At 34.8% G+C, this 22,668-nt stretch overlaps 1 protein-coding gene and 1 long non-coding RNA gene across 2 annotated transcripts; one reads left to right on the forward strand and one right to left on the reverse strand.

The window, feature by feature from the left end:
• Positions 1–4,556: 4,556 nt before the first annotated feature.
• Positions 4,557–22,117, reverse strand: vps45 (vacuolar protein sorting 45 homolog). Its single transcript, NM_001256656.1, is given in 15 exon segments — positions 4,557–5,328; positions 7,862–7,993; positions 9,883–10,004; positions 10,121–10,228; positions 11,653–11,811; positions 12,464–12,631; positions 13,262–13,375; positions 14,114–14,248; positions 16,420–16,530; positions 16,622–16,759; positions 18,728–18,796; positions 18,879–18,958; positions 20,389–20,449; positions 20,554–20,688; positions 21,895–22,117. Coding segments are annotated over 15 exon segments (1,707 nt in total). The 5' UTR covers positions 21,988–22,117; the 3' UTR covers positions 4,557–5,246.
• On the forward strand, positions 7,440–10,672 carry LOC148679844 (uncharacterized). Its single transcript, XR_015945500.1, has 2 exons — positions 7,440–8,357; positions 8,766–10,672. It is a non-coding gene; the product is annotated as an uncharacterized LOC148679844 (long non-coding RNA).
• Positions 22,118–22,668: the final 551 nt, after the last annotated feature.

Consider the following 22,668-nt stretch of genomic DNA (forward strand, 5'->3'; position numbering starts at 1 on the left):
ATTGTGCTACCCACTGCGCAACCATTATGCCCTAATTGTGATTTAATTGTAATTTGATTTTGCTTAAATAAAAAAAATGAACACAACATTGGGTTAATCCATATTTGACCCAACATTGGGTTAAAAATGTAACTTATATTAAACTCAATGATAATAATAATAATAAAAAATAATAATAAAAATGTGGACAAATAAAGGGCAACGCGGTGGTGCAGTAGGTTGTGCTGTCGCATCACAGCAAGAAGGTCGCTGGTTCGAGCCTCGGCTGGGTCAGTTGCCGTTTCTGTGTGGAGTTTGCATGTTCTCCCCGTGTTCGCCTGGGTTTCCTCCAGGTGCTCCGGTTTCCCCCACAGTCCAAAGACATGCGCTACTGGTAAATTGGCTAAGCTAAATTGTCTGTAGTGTATGTGTGTGAATGAGTGTATATGGGTGTTTCCCAGTGATGGGTTGCAGCTGGAAGAGCATCCACTGTTTAAAACGTATGTTGCATAAGTTGTCGGTTCATTCCGCTTTAGCGACCCCAGATTAATAAAGGGACTAAGCCGAAAAGAAAATGAATGAATGAATGAATGGACAGAAAAAAAAATTAAAACCCTCAGCGTTGTGTTGATTTTAATCAATTTATTAAATATCCATATATTTGGGTAAAAAGTGTCATTTAAATTTAATAATAAAATGAACACAACATTGGGTTTAAAATGTTGGACCAATGTTGAGTTAAAAGTGTGATTAAAATTTAATTTAGAAAAAACTGAACAAAATGAGTTTGTCATTACTTTACCCAACATTGGGTTAAAACATGTCATTTAAATTTAATTGGGAAAAAGTGGACAAACCCAATTAAAAAAAAACAATTATATACAAACCAAAGTTCTACTAAATGAATGAATAAAATGAACACAACATTGTGTTGTAATTTGTAGTACACACTGTAGTGTTTTTGAACCATGTTTAATACAGTAAATACTGTAAATATTATAATATTTATTTACAACACTGTAATACTGTAATAAATGCTACTGCAGTGTTACAAATTGAACTCATAAAATGTAAGAAAAATGTTGGAAAAGTAAAAAAATATATATTTCAAATAAAATATCTAAAGTTGCATTTATATCTTCTAAAAAATCTTATTTAAAATATAAGAGGTTTATTATGCAACATTGAGTACATAGGGGATTTCCTACAGGATATTCCCACAGAAACACACACACACTCATTCAGACAAACTCCATCACTATAATTACACTGCCCTAATCTTCTACTCCGTCTGCAGAAATTGACCACATTATTCTCAAACAGGGCCAAGAAATGCTTCGCTTAGATTGACAAAGTGCTCTACGGTACATCTGCTCACCAACAGCCTAAGAGATTTCTTTCATAAAGCACCGGAAATAACAAACATCTTCAGTAAGAGCTGAATTTCGATCTGCTGTATGTAATGTGTATTTCGGTACAACACGACAAGAGTGACACAATCTACCAGGTCTTCACTGACTCATCATAAACAACCCTATTTCATCCACAGCCAGCGAATCGTGTGCTTGATGCAGTAAAGCCATTAAGTGGTTCAGGTCTCCGGTGCTCCGGCTGATGGTGGGGATTAATGGGTGCGATTATAGAGGGAGGGAGGAGAGTTATCGTGGAGAGAACTGAACGCATCTAGTGGGGTTTAAGCTCAGGAGGTTAAAGTAATGGCCGAAAAGGTCAAGGCTAAACTTAGTCTACTTGATGCAATTTGTGTTACAGATTGAACTAAGGCTGATAAAGGGTATACAGGAATCAGAGAGTGAAATTCAATACCTTTTAAGATCTTTTTTAAGACTCTTTCCACACATTTTAAGACTTTAGGTTCATTTTAAACCAATAACAATGACCACATTTGATCCCATGAAATTTAAATAAAGTTTTTAGAATTCAACATTGTTAGTTTTTAAGCTATCTATAAGCTAGAATGCTCAAAAATAGTGATAAAGTTTGTGTTTAGAAGATATTAAACTGATATAAAATGCGTAACGCTTGTAGTTTGTCACTCCCGCCTAAATCAGGAGCATCCAAAGTCGGTCCTGGAGGGCCAGTGTCCTGCAGGTTTTAGCTCCAACTTCCCTCAACACACCTGCAAGGATGTTTCTAGAAAAGCCTAGTAAGTGCTTGATTAGCTAGCCCAGGTGTGTCTGATTGGAATGGAACTAAACTTGGCAGGACACCGGCCCTCTAGGACCGAGCTTGGACATGCCTGGCCTTAATGAATCAACGGTTTTGTACACATCACTTCATACTTTAGTTTCTCATCAAATCCTAACCGATGCTCACTAGTATTTGGCATGACGTGCCCCTTCAAGACGCTTCTTTTTAGCCTTTCATTTGATGCACTTGAGTCGATTAAATTGAAAATTATCGTGTAAAAACAAAATGCTAATTGACTCTCTTCCAGCAGGTGGCGCTCATACAACAGCAGGAGTAATGGTGTTTCCTTGGTTACTGCAGTAAAAGCAAAGTGACTTCAAATCTAGCATTATTTTAGCGATTTCACACACAGAACCCCAATATTTTCATCATTAAATTCAGGCAAACATTAGCATACACTATAATCAAAAATGCTAAAAAATGTAACACCACGTAAAATAACATTATTCATATACTGAATAAATGCTAATTCACTTTCTTCCAGCAGGGGGCGCCTATAGAACATCAGGAATCATTGATATTTACATTAGTTGTCACCTACGCTATTGTTGTCTATTTTAAGTAATGCGTCAATAGAGCAGCAGTTTTGGTACAGGGTCACACTTCTTTGTAATGAAGGTGCAGTGGAGGACTGGCTATCTGGAGCCCAAGATATATATACACATACATACATATCTCTATCTCGGGAGTTTTCCCGGTGGTGAGTATGCAAATATTTTTTATATTATGACAATGATGCTTTGTTTGCTCATTACTACACCCGTACGCAGCGCAAAAGCCCAGCATCTTCATATTGGGTGCAGTCTTGACTAAGTGCGGTTGAATGACATTTGTCCTGGAAGCACTGCACAAATATGCCTGCGGTATTGATGAATGTTCAGGGTCCGCATGCGATATCTAGTGTTATTTATCTATGAGCAGAAGTAACAGTGTTTTCATGGTTACTGCAGTAAACAAAGCATCGTGACGGCAAATCTAGCATTATTTTAGCGATTTCATAAACTACATAGAACCCCAATATTCACCGATTAAATTCAGGCAAACTATAGCATACAGCTACACGTTGCATGATCAACAAATGATTAGGGATGTAACAATACTGTAAATACCGTCATACCGCAATAGTAATTTTTTTCAATATTACCGTAGGCGCATGACTCAATAAAACTATATTTCTGAGAAAAATTTGCTCAGGCGAATGAAGCGAACGGGAGGTAGCTGGAACTACAATTCCCATCAGCCCAGGCCTGGCCATCATCCTTTGCGGTCTGTTGTTACTACAGATCCAGTAATGCGGAAATGGAGTGTGTTGCTAGTAGCGGGGAAGAAAAAGAGCTGGAAATGATCGAACCTAAAGCAGGTTTTAAATCGGATGTGTGGAAGCATTTCGGTTTCTCTCTAAAAAGATACGAAAAAGGAGAAAAGGTGACAGAAAAAGAAAAAAACGGTATACAGGCACTGCCAGACTGTGGTGAAATATAAGCTGGGAAATACGACTAATAACAGTCATGGGGACTGCAGAACACAGCACACTGTTCAGATTGATGCAGACATTGACTTGTACTGCAAAGAGACCTCTATCTCACTCATGGCTTGTCCTCTCAAGTGGTAGAAAGACAATGCACATTGTTACCCGCTGCTGTCAACCTTGGCTAAATCATATCTCTCTGTCCCAGAAACCTCAGTCCCAAATAAAAGGGAATAAAAAATATAAAAAAAAATCTGTTGCAGGGGACATTGTAAATGCCCAGGCATCCCAGCTTTTACCAGATTATAGTTATAGTTATATGATAAAATTGAAGTTCCTGTTTCGAAACTTTTAGATAGATGGCTAATTAGTATGTCATTGATATGTTCAGTGCTAAGGTAAATAAACACTTTTGGCACTTTTTTCGAGTCTTTTCATTAGTTTTGTTTTTCCTGTAAATGATTCAATAAATACCGTACTGCATTCATAACGAGGTATGATCGTACCGTGAACTTCTGATACCGTTACATCCCTATAAATAATACATAATTTAATACATTGTAAAATAGCATTTAAGGGTGCTTTCACACCTGGGAATCGATTCAGTTGTTCCGAAACAGAGATTACTATAGTTACAGTGTTGCTCTTTGTTCTTGGTGCGGTTCGCTTTCATACGTATGAACGTATGAACGTATGAAGAAACATGCTGAGATATAAAAACAAAGGCTTTTTTCAAGGGTTTAAAATTTAGACTCTGGAAAGATCTCAATTTAGCTTTTAATTTTTAAAGTAATAAATGAAAGCCAGCTCAGTTAAATAACTTTGATATTAAATTAATATTACAGTAATCGTACACCTTTTGAGCAAATGAGCTTCTTCATAAACAGACTGCAAATAAATATACACTCACCGGCCACTTTATTAGGTACAGCTGTTCAAATGCCAAGCATTAAAGAGATCAAAATAGCTTTTACAATTAGCTGGTTTTGAAGCAAAGTGATTTTATAGATTTGTTTTGGACAATTTTGATGCAACATTTCACATCACGGTCACCCAAGTTATATATACAGATATATGTACAGTCAAAAAACACTCAAACGCAGTAGAACTAATAAATAAAAGCAGTCATTGTGAACACTTCTGGAGATATAAACATTATTTACACACAGTCATATAAGTAATGACATTTACAGTGTTTCACACATCACTTAAAATATGTGTTATTCTGATAATACTTAACACACAAGAACTAGTAATACAATATTTAATAATCTAGGTCAGTGTTTTCAACACAAACACTACTATTTTTTTAAATTCATGTTGCATAATGAATGAACACAAATTAAAAAAATAACAATAGAATATTTATTAATATTACATAATTGTTTATATTTATAAGACATTAACCTAGATAATTAAATAGTGTAGAAACTGTAAAATTAATCCTTGTTGTGCAGTGCTACTATTTTCTTCCCTAAAACAATCTGGAGTATTTTAAAGGAATGTCAGGAGAGAGAAAAGAGGAAACTTGTGCTCAGATCAGGGTTCAGACTAGAGTGTGAGTGTACATAATGAGCTTTTCCATCACCGTTCAGCGCCGGCTCATCTGACGGCCTCCGATTTGAGACCGGTCACCGCCAGAACCCACAGAGAGCATCACTTCCTCCAGGAAACTTGAACACAGAAGAAGAACAAATTAAATTTTTCAGTCCAATCAGTATATGCATTTATTTATGCCAACTCAAACAGCATTCAACTTAAAGGAACACTTTACCTTTTTATTGAAAAAGGCTTATTTTACAAATCTCCTAGACTTAAACAATTGGCCTGAATCATTTTTAAATCCATTCAGCCAATTACTTGTTCTGGCTGGGTCACTTTTAGCTTAGCTTAGCACAATAAATCAAATCTGATTTGAAGATTAAAATATTTTTGATTTTTTTTTTCAATCAAAGATCTTGATAATTTTCTTATTTAAGGTCTACCTGGTGCAGCCATAGATTCTTGACAATTAAGCCAGAATAACAGAATAATTCCTAGCAATATTGGCCAAGAAAATAGTAAGAAAAAGTTAGATAGTAAATAATAAGATAAATAGTAAGAAAAAAGTTTTCATTTTCCTTTATTCTTATTACATGATGTAACTACAGAAGACTTGAGCTTTAAATAGGAAAATTATCAAAACTTTTAATTTTTTAAACAAAATGTTAATGGTCAAATCCAATTAAATTCATTATGCTAAGCTAAGCTAATAACAATGCTGTCAGAAAAATAATAAAAAAATAAAATAAAATAAAATAAATCGGCTGAATGGATTAAAAAAGCCAACCATTTAACTTGAAAATTAGCCTTTTTAAAAAAAAGGTGGAGTTTTCCTTTAACAATTGTTTATATAGCGTGCTGTCAGACATATAGTGCAGTCCCAAAATACTAATGAATTATTATTTTAATTCTTTACACTTTACCACTCTCCTTAAACCAGTAGGTTTTATGTTCCTATTTATCATATTTTGCTGCTATATGCATACATACATACACACATACATAGACAGACAGAAAGACAGGTAGATATACAGTTGAAGTCAGAATTATTAGCCCCCCATTGATTTATTTTCTTTTTGAAAAATTTCCTAAATTGTGTTTAACAGAGCAAGGAAATTTTCACAGTATGTCTGATAATATTTTTTCTCCTGGAGAAAGTCTTATTTGTTATATTTCGACTAGAATAAAAGAAGTTTTACATTTTTTAAACACCATTTTAAGGTCAATATTATTAGCCTCCTTTAGGCAATATTTTTTTCATTAATCCACAGAACAATCCATCCTTATACAATAACTTGCCTAATTACCCTAACCTGCCTAGTTAACCTAATTAACCTAGTTAAGCCTTTTAATGTGGGCGGAGTGGGTAGCACAATCGCCTCACAGCAAGAAGGTCGCTGGTTTGAGCCTTGGCTGAGTCAGTCGGCATTTCTGTGTGGAGTAGTGTGTGTGTGTGTGTGTGTGTGTGTGTGTGTGTGTGTGTGTGTGTGTGTGTGTGTGTGTGTGTGTGTGTGTGCGTGTGTGTGTGTGTGTGTGTGTGAATGAGCATGTATGGATGTTTCCCAGTGATGGGTTGCAGCTGGAAGGGAATCCTCTGCATAAAAACATATACTGGATAAGTTGGCGGTTCATTCCACTGTGTCGACTGCAGATTAGTATAGGGACTAAGCTGAAAAGAAAAAAAATGAATGAATGAAGCCTTTAAATGTCACTTTAAGCTGTATAGAAGAGTCTTGAAAAATATCTAAATATTATTTAGTGTCATTATGGAAAAGATAAAATAAATCAGCTATTAGAAATGAGTTATTAAAACTAGTATGTTTAGAAACGTGTTGAAAACATCTCTCCATAAAACAGAAATTGGGGGAAAAAAGAAAAAGGGGGGCTAATAATTATGACTTTAACTGTATATATATATATATATATATATATATATATATATATATATATATATATATATATATATATATATAAATAAATATATATATATAAATATATATATATATATATATATATATATATATATATATATATATATATATATATATATATATATATACTTAAATATATATAATAATTTAAGTTTTAATAAATTAAATATTTAGTAAATAATTTAGTTTTTTGCAGTTTGTACTATACAAACAAAAAATTGTTACCTGATTTTGTTAACTCTTCATATAAAGTCATATTAATAAGTAGAGTACATTTTTTAATAAGTACAAAATTATGTTGTTTTATCTTTATATCTGTTACACTGAATGGTGATGAAACACTATCGCACCCATATTTTCATCTTTTATTTTCACAAGAGTTGTTTGAAACCTTTATTGCTTATTTAAAAGTAGATGCTTTACTTGCATCTAATATGATTCTATACATGAAAAAATGTCTTCTATATATTTAATTTGATAGGAACACCAAAATGGCGTCTCATCATTGACCCTTATTTATATTTGCCATAAATTAGAATGATAAAACCGTGCTAAAACAAGAATCCCAATACTGTACAGCATCAGTGAAATCTCACTCATCTGAAAAACACAGTCATACAAAGACAACCATGTTTGTTCTTTACATAACGTCATTCTGCATCCGGTATCGTTCTTGAAAATTGCTCAAGCGCCAGAGGGCGAGGAAAGATGGTGAAAGCATTTAGACTCTGACCTCTTAGTGTTGTGAATGTGTGTGCCCCCGAGCACGATGCGGACGCCTGGCATTGTGCGGTTCAGGTTGTAAACAGTCAAAGCCTCTTCGTAAGTAGCTCCGCCAATGATGAAGACGATAATGTCCTGAGGTCTGAGGGTGTGAAGGAGAGCATTTATGTAACTGCTGTTCCAGCGTTTGAAGTACAAAGCTGTACTTAAAGTATATTAATCATGCAACTTGATGGTTGAATGTTTAAAATTGAGAATGAACAGTTCATCTGTAAAGCCATAGAGTCATCATTTACTCACTGTAGTGTGGTTACAATGCTGTATGCCCTTCATTTGTTTTCATAACACAAAAATGTAGACGTAAAGACATGTTCACACACTGTAAAAAAATGCCGGGTTTCACAAAATTACATCATGTTGTCCCAATACAAATTAAGTTAATGTAATTGCTTTTACAAATTAAGTGAAATGAACATAAAACATTTATAGGACCACAAAACCCCCCCGTCTCAGCAGGGTGTTTTCGCACATCTAGTTTGAAAAAAAAGTCAGGAAAGTGGGTGTGTCCAGCTCTGTTTAGGTAGGAGTGTCGGGGGAGGGAAAGAGGAAAGGTTTTGCATAAAAATGTGAGTTTCCGTTTGGGCACGTGTCTTAATTACCACGTCTAAGTACATGTGGTAATTAAGAAAAAAATTATGTTCAAATTTATTACAGCATATCAAAAAAAATATGTGGCAATCTATGGCCCCGTTTACACAGTCAGGTCTTGATGCCCAATTCTGATTTGTTGCCTATATCTGATTTATTTGTCTGTTTGTTTACACCAGGGGTCACCAATCTCGGTCCTGGAGGGTCGGTGTCCCTGCAGGGTTTAGCTCTAACTTGCCTCAACACACCTGCCTGGATGTTTCAAGTATACCTAGCAAGACCTTGATTAGCTTGTTCAGGTGTGTTTGATTAGGGTTAAAGCTAAAATCTGTAGGGCACCGGCCCTCCAGGAACAAGTTTGGTGACCCCTGGTTAACACGTTCTTTTTAATTGTGACCCAGAGGTGCAGAGGGGATTTTATTATTGTCCTGTAAAAGATACTTAGTAATTGTAACAGAAAGGGCTCTGTGATTATTCGGATGACAAACATTTTTTTAGTATTAGTCATTCCAAATAAAATAATCAAATGTGTATGTGTTTTTGTGACATATCAGGACACAAATGTGTATAATGACATGGGTATGACACAGGTATTACAAAAACGAGGTGAAATATGAGGAAATTGGTGACGTCCTCATTTCTCAAAAAGCTTACAAATCCCACAGGATGAGATTAATCAGAGAGTAAAGCTGCACATAGTCTCCTGTGATGGTTGGGTTTAGGGGTGGGGTGAGGGCAATACAATATATGATTTAGACAGTATGAAATTAATGGAAACCCATGTATTGTACCCACTTTTTACAAAAACAAACATGTGTGTGTGTGTGACCTTTGTGCACTTGATATGTCTGAGAAAATCAAAATAAGCAGCTCAGCTCTGAGAACATAGTAATCATGGTAAGTGTATTCATGCACGCACACTATAATCTGCTGTTTTACTCCATAGAACTGCACATAAAAGCCAGAAACTGTTTTGCACAGGCCTATCTTAAGGGTTAATGCTGACAACTGATGATCAACCGTACAAATTACTCATTGTATTTCTTCCCAACAGATAAAACCAGCAACAATCAAGAATGCATGGTGTTATGGCTTTGCAATCAAAAACTGTTGTTATAATGGAAGTCAATGGGGCAAAAACAGCCCCGAACATAATGAAAGGGTAGCTAATTTGAACAGTACAAAAGGATTAATAGGGTCCAAAAAATAAAGAAAGGTATAAATTCACGAAACAACACCAGGATGAATAAATGATGACTACATTTTCATTCTTGTGTAAACCACCCCTTTAAAGCAACAACAAAACACTTCCATTAGTTGTCTATACGCGTGCCCGTATATCATTAATGCATGAGTGTGCATCTAATTATATTTCTGTGTCACCTGTCTCTCAGTGAACTTGGCCCGAGGTATGGGAACTGGCTGTCCTTCAAACGACCCTTGATCAGCTGATCCAGCGTGTCATGAAGAAGCGGCTGATGCTGCGTGTACACATTCTCAACTCCCTATGCAAACACACACACACACACATTTTCAGAGCATGCATGTTAGCATTTATGACATGCAAACCAGACATATAATGTGGTATAGTGAATAACACATTGGTAAACAGGTGAGCTACCTTAAGTCCTTTGAAAAACTGCTTTGTAATGGAAACAGCATCTGTGGGAGTGATGAGGTCACTTCCTCTGATTCGTTTTCCACCATATTCCACCACAGCGTGTACCATCTGCAGTATAGAGGGAGGCAAAATTTTACTTAATTATTTTTTTAATTTGCAGTTGAAGTCAGAATTATTAGCCCCCCTAAATTATTGGACCCCGTTTATTTTTTTCCCCAATTTTTGTTTAACGGAGAAAATATTTCTTTAACACATTTCTAAAAATAATAGTTTTTATACCTGATTTATTTTATCCTTGCCATGATGACAGTAGATAATATTTCACTAGATATTTTCAAGACACTTCTATACAGCTTAAAGTGACATTTAAAGGCTTAATTAGGTTAATTAGGTTAAATAGGCAGGTTATTGTAAAGGGGCTCATAATTTTGTCATTAAAATGGTGTTTAAAAAATGCAAAACTGCTTTTATTATAGCCAAAATAAAACAAATAAGACTTTCTCCAGAAGAAAAAATATTATCAGACATACTGTGAAAATTTCCTTGCTCTGTTAAACATCCTTTGGGAAATATTTAAAAAAGTTTAAAAAAAATAAGGGGGGGCTAATAATTTTGACTTCACCTATATATCATGTTTTTTGCACAAAACAAGCATAATATAATATACTTCATACATAATTCATTCCAGAATTGCAGGAACATTCAATTAGTTTTCTTTAAACTGAAATGATAAACAAAAAATGTATAAATATGTATACAGTAAACTGAATGCATTAATAATGTATAATAAAGCAAAACACTTAAATGTGACAGGCTACATTTGATTCTATTACTAATTGTTGTCTAATGGTGAATCCTAAACAGTTTGTTCAAATTAATGAGAAGAATAATGGCACGCCTCCAGAGTTTCCCGCATTCCAGAGTTTCCCGGAAGAAGTGACATCATTTGGCGCAAGTCACATGCTTTCTATCAGTGCTTTACAGAGTATTCTATGCATGGGTGTTTCCTAGTACTGGGTTGCGGCTGGAAGGGCATCTGCAAGGTAAAACATATGCCGGAATAGTTGGCGGTTTATTCCGCTGTGGAGACTCCTGATAAATCAGAGATTAAATAGAAGGAAAATGAATGAATGATCGCCCTTAAATACACATACAAGCAATACCTTCAGAGATAATTTGATAGAATTTGTGTTATAAAACAAAACTGGAAAGGTTTCATTAATTTTTTTGTTTTTGAACAATAATAGAAAGTTAAACTAAGAAATCCAAAATGCACCCACAATTTCAGAATCACCCACATGCTAGTTTCAGTTTCACTTTATTTAATTTAGTTTAGGATTAACGTTAATAATAAATGTTGTGTTTGGGTGGATACGATGATGATGAGGTGTGTGAAATTAAAACACATTTGTGTTTGAGCTTGTTTAAATCATTAGGAACATTTTGGAACTCATTTCTGGATAATTTTACGAAATACCTGAATTCAATTTATCCGTTTTTGCCAACAATAAAACTCTGACACAGTTCCTGACCTTGCGGTGTCTCTCAGACACTCCCTTGCGGTTGAGCTCCTCCATAAGGCTGGGTAAAATACTGCTGCTGTGTTTCTCATAGCGAAGCGCATACAGCATCACCAGCCGCACAGCATCAATTTCAGAAAGACGAGGGCTTTGCAAAAGACGCCTGAGCATCTGAAGAAAAAAGTGAGTAAATCTTAAAAAAGGTGACTATTTCATCTTATTTCATCTTAACATGCTGTAGAAAATCACACGGGACTTTGTGGCCTGTTAAAATGCTTAAAGTCGGAAAGATTTTTCTTTCCAGCTTTTAAAAAGTTATCTTTTGCTCATCAAGGCTGCACTAAAAACTGTGAAATTTTTAAATATTACCAGTGATAATAATATAAATGTTTCACTGTTTAAAGTTAAAAAATATGTATTTAAAATGTTCAGAACCATTGCTCAGCATTACTGCTACAGTCTTGTGTTAAACATTATAAAACACTATATTATATCAGTTTATATCATATTATTATGAATATACTCTATAAAGTATTTGTTTATATATATATATATGTATGTTATATATATATATATAATGTACAGTTAGGTGTGTATTTATTATTTGTAACACACATTTTCAAGATTCTTTGAAGTCAAAACACAATTTTCAAAAGTTACTTATGTCCCTTTTAAAATAAATGTATGAGTTCTTGCTGAATAGAAATGTTGAAGGGCATTTATTTTACCATTTCACACTAAAGGAAGCTGAAAGTCATGTACGTTAAAATGAGGTTCTGTATCAAAAATGCAAATACAGTCAAATAGTAGTTTGCATGCCCACCTGTTGTGCATTGGAGTGGTCATTCTGACAGGCCAGCTCCTGCTCCACCTCCGACACCTCCATCAGCTGCCGTTCGCTGACCAGACGAGACAGCTCTCCGACCACGGTCACATGCTTCGAGACGGTGCCTGACATCTTCTTAAACTGGGGGTAGTTTTCCACAAAAGCCTACAACGGGGCCGGAAAGCGGTCAGAAATTTTGGTAACACAATAATAGCAAGTTTTGCAACAAGGGTTGACATGATTTACTCCTCGTTTAAAAGGACAGTTCACCCAAAACTGAACTTTCTGTTTTGAAAATCCAACAAATCCTTTTTTAGGCTGAAAATCCTTTTGAAGACATTTCGAAGAATGTTAGAAGCCGGTCCCCATTGATATCTGTATATAAAACAAATACTATATGGAAGTCAATGTTACCAGTTTCTAACATTGTTCAAAATATCTTCATTTGTGTTAAACAAAAGAAATAAAAAATTAAAGGTTTGGAACCACTTGATGCTGAGTAAATAGTGAGTACATTTTCATTTTAGGGTGAACTGTCCCTTTAAGATGTGCTACAGTGAACAGCACTGACATCTGCATATCAAACAACTACTATATGGAAGTCAATTGTTACCTGTTTTTTAATATTCTTTAAACTATCTTAATTTGTGTTTAACATGAACAAGTAACTATTAAGGTTTGGAACCACTTTATGGTGAGCAAATAGTGATTAAATTTTAATTTTAGGGTGAACTGTCCCTTTAAGATGTGCTACAGTGAACAGTATTAATTAAAGTTCAGCAGTGCTCCACTCACCTTCATGTCAGATATAGACTCTAACTTCTGTTGGTCCTTGGGTTTTTTCTTCTGGAAATCCTCCATCAGGTTCTTGATGTTTGTTCCAATCTCGCCAAAATTCAGGTATAAGTTCTTATTGAGAGAAAAACAACACATAAACACAAAATCACTAAAGAAGAAAAATGAAGTTAGTATTTTTCTCATTCTTTAGTTTTCTAAAATAAATTATATTCTTAGCATAATAATTGAAGGGAGAAAAATAAATATTTGAAATAAATATTTATTGGAGGCAATGATTTAAGAATCATCTAGTATTTGATTTTAGTTTTTTTAATTATTTAAACATGCCCAAAAATCTCAGAGGACCCCGGTTTCAGCTAAACATCTTTAAATCTTATAGTTACAAGTTAAATAAGCAAATGTATAACATTTTGAGAGCACACACAAAAAAACTAAACAATTAAGTTTCAATCACCAATAATTATTATTGCTCATTTAATGTAATGATAATGACTTTTAATATTTTTAAAGTTATTATCTTTACTGTAAATGACCAATAATAATTATACTAATTATATCAATATTCATTTAACTCGAAAAATAAGTAAAAATTTTGAAATAAAAATATTTTTCTCTTATTTTTCGAGTGCCTTAGGACTTATACTTTTTAAGTTTATCTTTGTGAATCCCTTATTCAAAGAGCACAGACACATTAATTACCCATGAAGCACTTTTTGTTTGATTTTAGATTTATATTCTGTATTTCCATGTTCTAAGACTTCATTGTGTATTTTTATAAAAAAAAAAATCTACTAATTTCATAATGTCATACAATCCACTGATGCTAAAAACATCAAATCAGCCACTCACATTTGCATAAAACTCGTCATTTTCAGCAGACAAGACCACCTCCCGCAAGTCCTTACTGATTCCAGGCACTCTGGACAGGTCTATGCGGTTGTTATTAAGGCCCAGCAACTCATGAACCATGGCCTGATACGTCCACTAGAGGAAGCAAACACAAGCACATCAAGCATCTGCAGCAAAAATCAAACACTTCATCATTATGTAGCGTTTAATGTGCTGCAGTAAGACAGATTTCAGCAAAAGCAAACAGCACTCGCTGACTCCAGTAAACCTCAGAGTGGAGAAAAATAATAAAAAGCTTTGCTTTTAATGTCTAGCACTATATAACAACACTGAAAATGCCTTCAAAGCATTTTCTATATAATCCAGAATGAAAACATGGGCTCTACCTCCCTCTGGTGGTCTGTCTAAGATTTTGAATGAAGATCTGGAGCTGTTTTCACAAAACATCTTAAGGCTATATTTGAAAATTTACGAGAAAATAATAAATACATTAATTAATTTATTTATTATTTAAAGACTCCTACATTTTTGCCCAATAGTACCACAATGAGTTTTTAACAAGTTATTGCCTTAATCAAGAATATAATCCCAAATGGTCAGAAATATGTTTTTAAAAATGTGTACATTTATTTTCTAAATATTTATTTCCTGCATAAATATATTTGCATACACTGCATAAATATATGCACATACATGTCCTTTAAATATCATTTTGTCCACTTTTACATAATTTTAAAATCAATTAAAAATATATTTACTTGATTATTTTCTAAAAATGCACACTTTATTAACACTGGAGGAAATTATTGAATGTCCAAAATACTAAAAGCAAGTAAGATCATTTTAACAATGCAATTCTTTACTAGCCTACATTATAAAATCTTTGTTTGAATGTGGCAATATTTTTCATTTGAACACTTTATTTAAATATGGTAACATAATATCCTGCTCTGGGCGGTGGCTCAGTGGTTAGTACCGTCACCCCACAGAAAGGAGGTCACTGGTTCGAGTCTCGGCTGGGTCAGTTTGCGTTTCTGTGTGGAGTTTGCATGTTCTCCCAGTGTTGGTATGGGTTTTCTCCGGGTGCTCCGGTTTCCCCCACAGTCCAAACACATGCAGTATAGTGCGGTTTCGGGATAGTTTTTATCCTGTCATTATAAGACTTTTGAATAATACCATTTCTTAAGCATTGTTGATAGCTAGTGTTAAACATAAATCAATACATTTGTTAAACTAGCATAAATTGTTAATATTACAACAAATGGTGAAATAGGTGTTAAAGTATTAAGTTATTCTCTTCAGAGATTTTTAAAAAAATAGGTTATGTTATGTTATATAATTATATTTTTATGGAATTATAAAAGCTTATTTATCATGTTAGGATTTTATAGTGTTTGTATAGTGATGTTTTTTTATGTTCTTGTTGGGTCTGTTGCAACGTAATTACGTTCTGCATTACAATTCTATTGTGATGTGTTGAATGACATAAATAAAGGAAACTGAAACTGATAGGTGAACTGAACTAAATTGCCCGTAGTGTATGTGTGTGGATGAGTGTGTATGGATGTTTTTTCAGTAACTGGGTTGCTGCTGGAAGGACATCCGCTGTGTAAAACATATGTTGGATTAGTTGGCGGTTCATTCCACTGTGGCAACCCCTGATAAATAAAGAGGCTAAGCCAAAGGAAAATTAATGAATGAATATCATGCTCTACAGAGTTTTCATAAATTAAGCTCTGACAGAGACTCCTCCCTCTTCCCATCAGCCAATCATAGCACGCATAATCTGTACTCAAGGTGACATCATCATCGCAATCAGGTCAACCCCGCCCTCACTCTTAGCCTAAAGGGATGGTTCACCCAAAACTGAATATTCTGTCAACATTTACTCACCCTTCACTTGTTACAAACCTGTTTGAGTTTTTTCTGTTGTTGGTGTTGTTGAACACAGAATTTTGGAAAATGCTGAAAACGTGTAACCTTTGACTTACATATTCTTTATTTTTCCTTTTTTGGAAGTAACTAGTTACGAGTTTTCAGCTTTCTTCAAAATATCTTCTTTTAGGTTCAGCAGGACAAAAAAACTGTGTGAATTATGTGACCTATCCCTTTAAGACTTTAAGACTAAATAGGTTTAAAGAGAAAGTTATTAGCTACAAACAAAACGTTTATTATTATTTATTGATTTATTTTTGCTATTTAGAAGACCTCTTAGTGGGAGGATAAACTGTTGTGTGAATACGGGCTCTGGTTCTGTAATTTGAGATTCAGAGGTGTACAGTAACAATAGAGACATGTCTTCTTGCCTGATTGAGAAGAGGAGTGATTGCATCATCACTTCTGTCCAAAATCAGCAGAAGAGGAGGCACTTCTGTTTTTCTGAAGTCAAACAGTTCGTACTCCTTAGTAATGATTTGCTGTGGAGAAACACAAACAGATCATGTGTTGATAAATCTTTGTTTGAGAAGAAGAAAGTCTGAGTTAAATAAATGTATAGAGTATGTATACTTTGACGCTCTCCGCCAGTCTTTTAGACATGTCAGACGAGAGCTGGTAGCGGATCATGGGGCATTTCTTCAGGGATAGCAGAACTGATGTCAAACCTTGAGTGACACGAGGAAGAACACTGGGCTCCCAACTGCGACCCTACAAACATACAGAGACATTCAAAGCCAGACAAAATCAAGAGTTGTGAAGGTATGAAAAAAAATATTAAAACTGCCAGTAGGTGGCAGCAAGTACCTGTCTTAATGAGTGATTCAGTGAACCAGTAGTTTAAACGATTCATTCAAAACGGTTCATTTACTTACTAACCCTTAATTGACCTTATTCTCCGCAGACGAGTGGGCGCTGCCATTTGAATCTTTTTGGCACGAGACTTCCGTTCTCATTCACTTCCATTCATTTTTAGACATTAAAAACTGCTTGATGTTGCAAACTGATATTTCCTTGTTATATTATTCTACTTGGTCTGTATAGTCATGCAAACATTTGTTTGTAGAGCAAGTAGTTTGACCGTTTTTTGCCGTTTATTATTGCTAGTCATTTCTCCCATAGGCGACTGAAATGGAAGTTCTAAGACAATCGCGAAAACAGGCGCTACAAGGAGTTATTATGAGACTTTAAGAGTAAAAAAAAGATTTTTACATGGTAATTTATACCAATAAAGTTATCATATATGGATCTTTGACTGATAAATGATTAATAAAGGATGGCTGCTTCAGAAATTGCATACTTTCTAAAGGACATGCTAATTTAAAACATATGCAGGGCTTTACATTAACACCTGCCAACCCGCCAAATGCGGGTATATTTCAGCTTTGGCGGGTTAGACAGACAATCCCACTAGCCACTTTGGCTGGTTGAAAATAATTTTTAAATTGTAGTTTTCCTAAAAGCAGGGTTCGACAATATAAGGATGGCCCAATATGAGTGCAAATGTGATCTTAGAATCGAGAAGTAAAATAATTGTGATCACGCGAGCAGAAGAAAGCAAGTGAATACCGTATGAGAGGATGATCGCTCGCGCTAACAGCTGATGTGACGCACGACTGCTTAACGCGTGCGCGCTCCCGAATTGTGAAGCAACCGTGTCTGGAACAGGTTCTGTAAACACAACTGTCATCGGTTCTCTTTCAAATAAACTAGACAAATAGTGATGAACATGCACCCACAGTCCTGATGCTTTTAAGAGCTCAAAATGTGTCTTTTTTTAAGCAGCACCGGTTACTTTAACTTTGAACAGATTATTAAATGGCCTAAAGTTAACCGTGAGCATGTGATCATCCTTTCATTATCACACACGGTATGTTTCACCTGCTTTCATTTGCTTACGGTTTTATTTGCTTTTATTTTTGTTAAAATGGTTTAATTATTTATTTATTTTTTTACAACATCGCTTTAATGGGAGATGAACTCTCCATTTATGTGCAGTTAACTGTTGATCCGAGAGATCTTTAGCCACGACAGATTACTGTGCATATTTTTGATACATGACAATAGTTATTTTTTAAAAGTCAATTGCTTTTCTTTCTTTTTTAAGAAATGTTTTGTTAAATAAAAAGTTTCGTATACAGCTATATTTTGCTTGTTTTGACACATTAAAAACTTGTGGCTAAGAAATAATTATTGTTCCGTGTGGTAATAGAGATAAATTTGGTACATCAATAATTTTGAGCCCTAAAAAAAGTCATGTGAAATAAAAACTAATTGCCATATAACACTATGAAACCATGACCTGCTCATGCTCATTGAGCTAACTCATACTCGACACACAAAAAGTGAAATGAATGAGGAGCATGTGGACATAACACAAAATTTAAATCAAGTAATTTTTGCATGTCGACATCAAATTTATGCATATAAAAATATTTTCCCAACAACAAAATTGTGGCTAGTAACACTGGAAAACTACTAGCCACAGTGGCCGGTGATTAAAAAAGTTAATGTAAAGCCCTGAATATATGTAATATATGATTGCACCCACTTAAATCATACATTATTTCAATTTAAAACTCATTAAATGCAGGACAAAACATTCAAAGCAACAAAATAAAGCGTTAGGTTCCCTTAAAAAAGCCTGTTTAATAAAAAGCCTTCATTTTTTTCTCTTACCCTGGATACTCCTTGAAGGTTTAGAGAGAAAAGATGAGGGTTCACGGCAATGAAATCTCCATAGAATTCCTGGAGAAACACAAGTCAAATTGTCTGAGGAGAAACAACATATGCAAAGCTTGAAAATATTATTTTAATGCTTTTTAATTACCTGCACTTCTGCAACTACTTCCTGTTCATCTGCCTCAGCCAAAGCCTTTACTTCGCTCTTACTGATCACGTTACTGAAATCTGCAGAGAATAAATCCAAAAGCCAGTGAAATCTGCATCTTTCTAGAACCCTGTTAGCATATATTCTGCAAATACAGTTGAAGAGAAAATTCTTAGTAACAATTTAATTCTTTCTCAATTACATCATTTAACATGGCAGGTTTATTTTGCACAGCATTTCGTATTATATATAATGTAATGGTATGTTATAATAATATAATAATTACTTTTAATATAATATTTGTTCTGGAGAAACTTTATTGTGATTTAGTTTGGCTGAAAAAAAAAAGTGTTTACAAATATGGAAAAATTACTACGATTAATATAATTTACTCATACAATCACCGGCCACTTTATTAGGTACACCTTACTAGTACTGGCTAATCCTTCGTGGCAGAGATTCAACAAGGTACTGGAAATATTCCTCAGAGATTTTGCTCCATATTGGCATGATAGCATCACACAGTTGCTGCAGGTTTGTCGGCTGCACATCCCTAATGCAAATCTCACTTTCCACCACATCCCAAAAGTGCTCTATTGGATTGAGATCAGGTGATTGTGGAGGCCATTTGAGTACAGTGAACTCATTGTTATGTTTAAGAAACCAGTCTGAGAAGATTCACGCTTTATGACATGATGCGTTATTTTGCTGGAAGTAGCCATCAGAAGAAGGGTACACTGTGGTCATAAAGGGATGAACATGATCAGCAACAATAATCTGGTAAACTGTGGTGTTGACACAATGCTCAATTGGTACTAATGGGCCCAAGTGTGCCAAGAAAATATCCCCCACACCATTACACCACCTACACCAGCCTGAACCATTCATACGAGGCAGGATGGATCCATGCTTTGATGTTGCTGATGCCAAATTCTGACTCTACCATCTGAATGTCGCAGCAAAAAAATAAATAAAAAAATCAAGACTCATCAGACCATGCAACGTTTTTCCAATCTTCTATTGTCCAGTTTTGGTGAGCCTGTGTGAATTGTAGCCTCAGTTTCCAATTCTTAGCTGACAGGAGTGGCACCTGGTGTGGTCTTCTGCTGTTGTAGCCTATCCACCTCAAAGTTGGACGTGTTGTGCATTCAGAGATGTTGCTGCATATCTTGTTTGTAACATACTTAAGTGCATTAAAGTTGCTGCCATGTGATCGGCTGATTAGAAAATTGCGTTAACGAGCAGTTGGACCAGTGTACCTAATAAAGTGGCCGGTGAGTCACAGATGTCTCATTTTTTTGACTACAGAACAAAACACTATATCTTGCAAAATAAATAGTAAAATTGTATGTACTGTCAAGACAAAATAAATAAATTATTAGAAATTAATTATATTTTAAAAAGTGTTGAAAAAAAATCTGTCTATTAAACATAACTCGGGAAACATTTAAAAAGAATAAATACTTCATGGGATGGCTTTTGTGTTGAACTGTAAATTACTTGCACTCACAGATGAAATAGACACTATATTTGGGCCGCCGAAGCTCTTGAATCAGGTGCTCTACGTTCTCCTGAAATCAAAGAGGGTGTGAAATATTATATTATAGAAGTATGAAATAATCTAGACATGTCTAGTCTAAATCAAAGACCATGATACAACTAAAAACAGGTCTACCTTGGTCGGTCGGAGAAAGCATATCGCCTTAAGATGCTTCATGTTGTCTCGGTTTTGTGAGTCGATGCGCTCAAAAAGGTAAACTTCCTTCTGCAGGATCTCAGACTGTGTGTAGACCACGCTCACTATACTGGTCTAGAAAACAAATAAACAATGCTGTTTGGTACTGGTGTCTACAGGTTTGGAGCGAGAGTAAATAAAGAGCAAATTGTAATTTTGGAAACCAGCATGGAAGTGACCAACACCCCTCTAAAACCAGCTTGGTTGACCAGCTAAAACCAGCCAACCAGCCTAGGCTGGTTTATACTGTTTTTTTTTCAGTAGCGACATGACTTGTTTTAGCTATTTTGGTCCATTTAAACTTTGCAGTGTGAAAGCAAACTGCTCCAAGAGCAAAGAGCAACACTGTAACAATTTAATCCCTGTTTCTGAACAAATGAATCAATTCACAGGTGTGAAAGCACCCTAAGTGTAGTTTCCATCTCTTGATTCTGAAAAAAAGTAGCAAATAAGGAATGATAGCGAGATGTTAACTTTTATTGTTGTGATATCTCACAATTCTAACTTTTTCTTAGAATTTAGGCAAATGCATTTTTTCTTTTTAACATTTCTTATTTGAGAGATGAAAACAAAAATAAATTGTGACAAAAATTCAGAAGTATTTGTTTCCTCAGAATTTACTATCAGAATTATTTATTATTTTGAGTTTACATTTATTCATTCGACTTCGGCTTAGTCCCTTCATTCAGCGGAATGAACCATTAACTTATCCAGTATATGTTTTACACAGCGGATATGCTTCCAGCTGCAACCCAGTATTAGGAAACTACCATACACTATCACATTCACACACAGCCAATTTAGTTTATTTAATTAATCTATAGCGCATGTGTTTGGACTGTGGGGAAACCAGAGCACCCGGAGGAAACCCACACCAACACGGGGAGAACATGCAAACTCCACATAGAAATGCCATCTGACCCAGCCGAGGCGACAGTGCTAACCACTGAGTCACCGTGTCGCCCCTTGAGATTACATTTCACTGTCCATAACAGTACGTCGTTATAATCAACCTGTATTAACCCTAACCTTTTTAAATTCTGCTTCACTATTTTTATTGGACGCGAAAGTCCGAATATAAACTTTACCTCAATGTAACGTTAGCCTGCTGACTGCCATTTACTTCAGAGTTAAAGTTCAGTTGTTTGACACATGACAGGTCAGCAAACGCTATTTATACTATACAAAGTACTAGTTTATCTGTGGTTCATACATATGAGCGCTTTTATTATTGATCTTTAAAGCCTTTAAAACACAGTGGCATATCCTAAATTGACTCACCGTCTCCTTGTCCATCAGCAGCACCTTCATCCCAGGTCCGCTGCTCTCTATCATTTTGGAAATGTACTGTTTCACAGCAAGAGTCACGTTCATTTTGGCGTTTTATATATATATTCTACGTGTTACTGAGAATAAGTCGATTTATCAGATGGTTTCAATGTTGTTTAAAGGGTGAATAAAGCTTTTTTCATCAGTAAACTCACGTATACAGTTTACTGTTGACAATGGGAGAAGACCCACTAGTGCTTCCGGTGTACGCGAGGTGTCAGTCTGCTTCTGATCTGGGAACAGCTGGAATTAAAAACGATTTGAGAGTTTTGAATGGTCGTGTTATGTAGTAACTGATCTGGTAGCAGTACATGACAAATATCCCATAATTCAAGGCTGCTACGTAAAACGGAGTAAATGAGGCGCCATGTTGGTGAGGGCGAAAGAGCGTTTCAGATGCTGTTAACTATTAGCTTATATTATGTATTATTTTTATTGAATAAAAAATACATACATGATTAAAATGAAATAGCAGACATAGTAAAAGACCTTTCACTTTTTATTTTAAACTTTTCCAATAAAAATAAGTGACCAAAAAGATAAATGATATATAATTTAAGTTAGGTCATTTATTATCAGTATATATATATATTAAAAGAAAAATAAAATAGATCAAATTAAATAGAGTAAAACAACTGCAGGATTTGATTCAAATGCATAGCTTCTACTGTTTAGAAATTAGCTCATGAATTTTATGAAATTAATGTACTAGCTGTATTTCATTTC

The sequence above is a fragment of the Danio rerio genome, chromosome 19 (genome assembly GCF_052040795.2).
Source record: "Danio rerio strain M-AB ecotype USA chromosome 19, GRCz13ab, whole genome shotgun sequence".
Taxonomy (NCBI): Eukaryota; Metazoa; Chordata; class Actinopteri; order Cypriniformes; family Danionidae; genus Danio; species Danio rerio.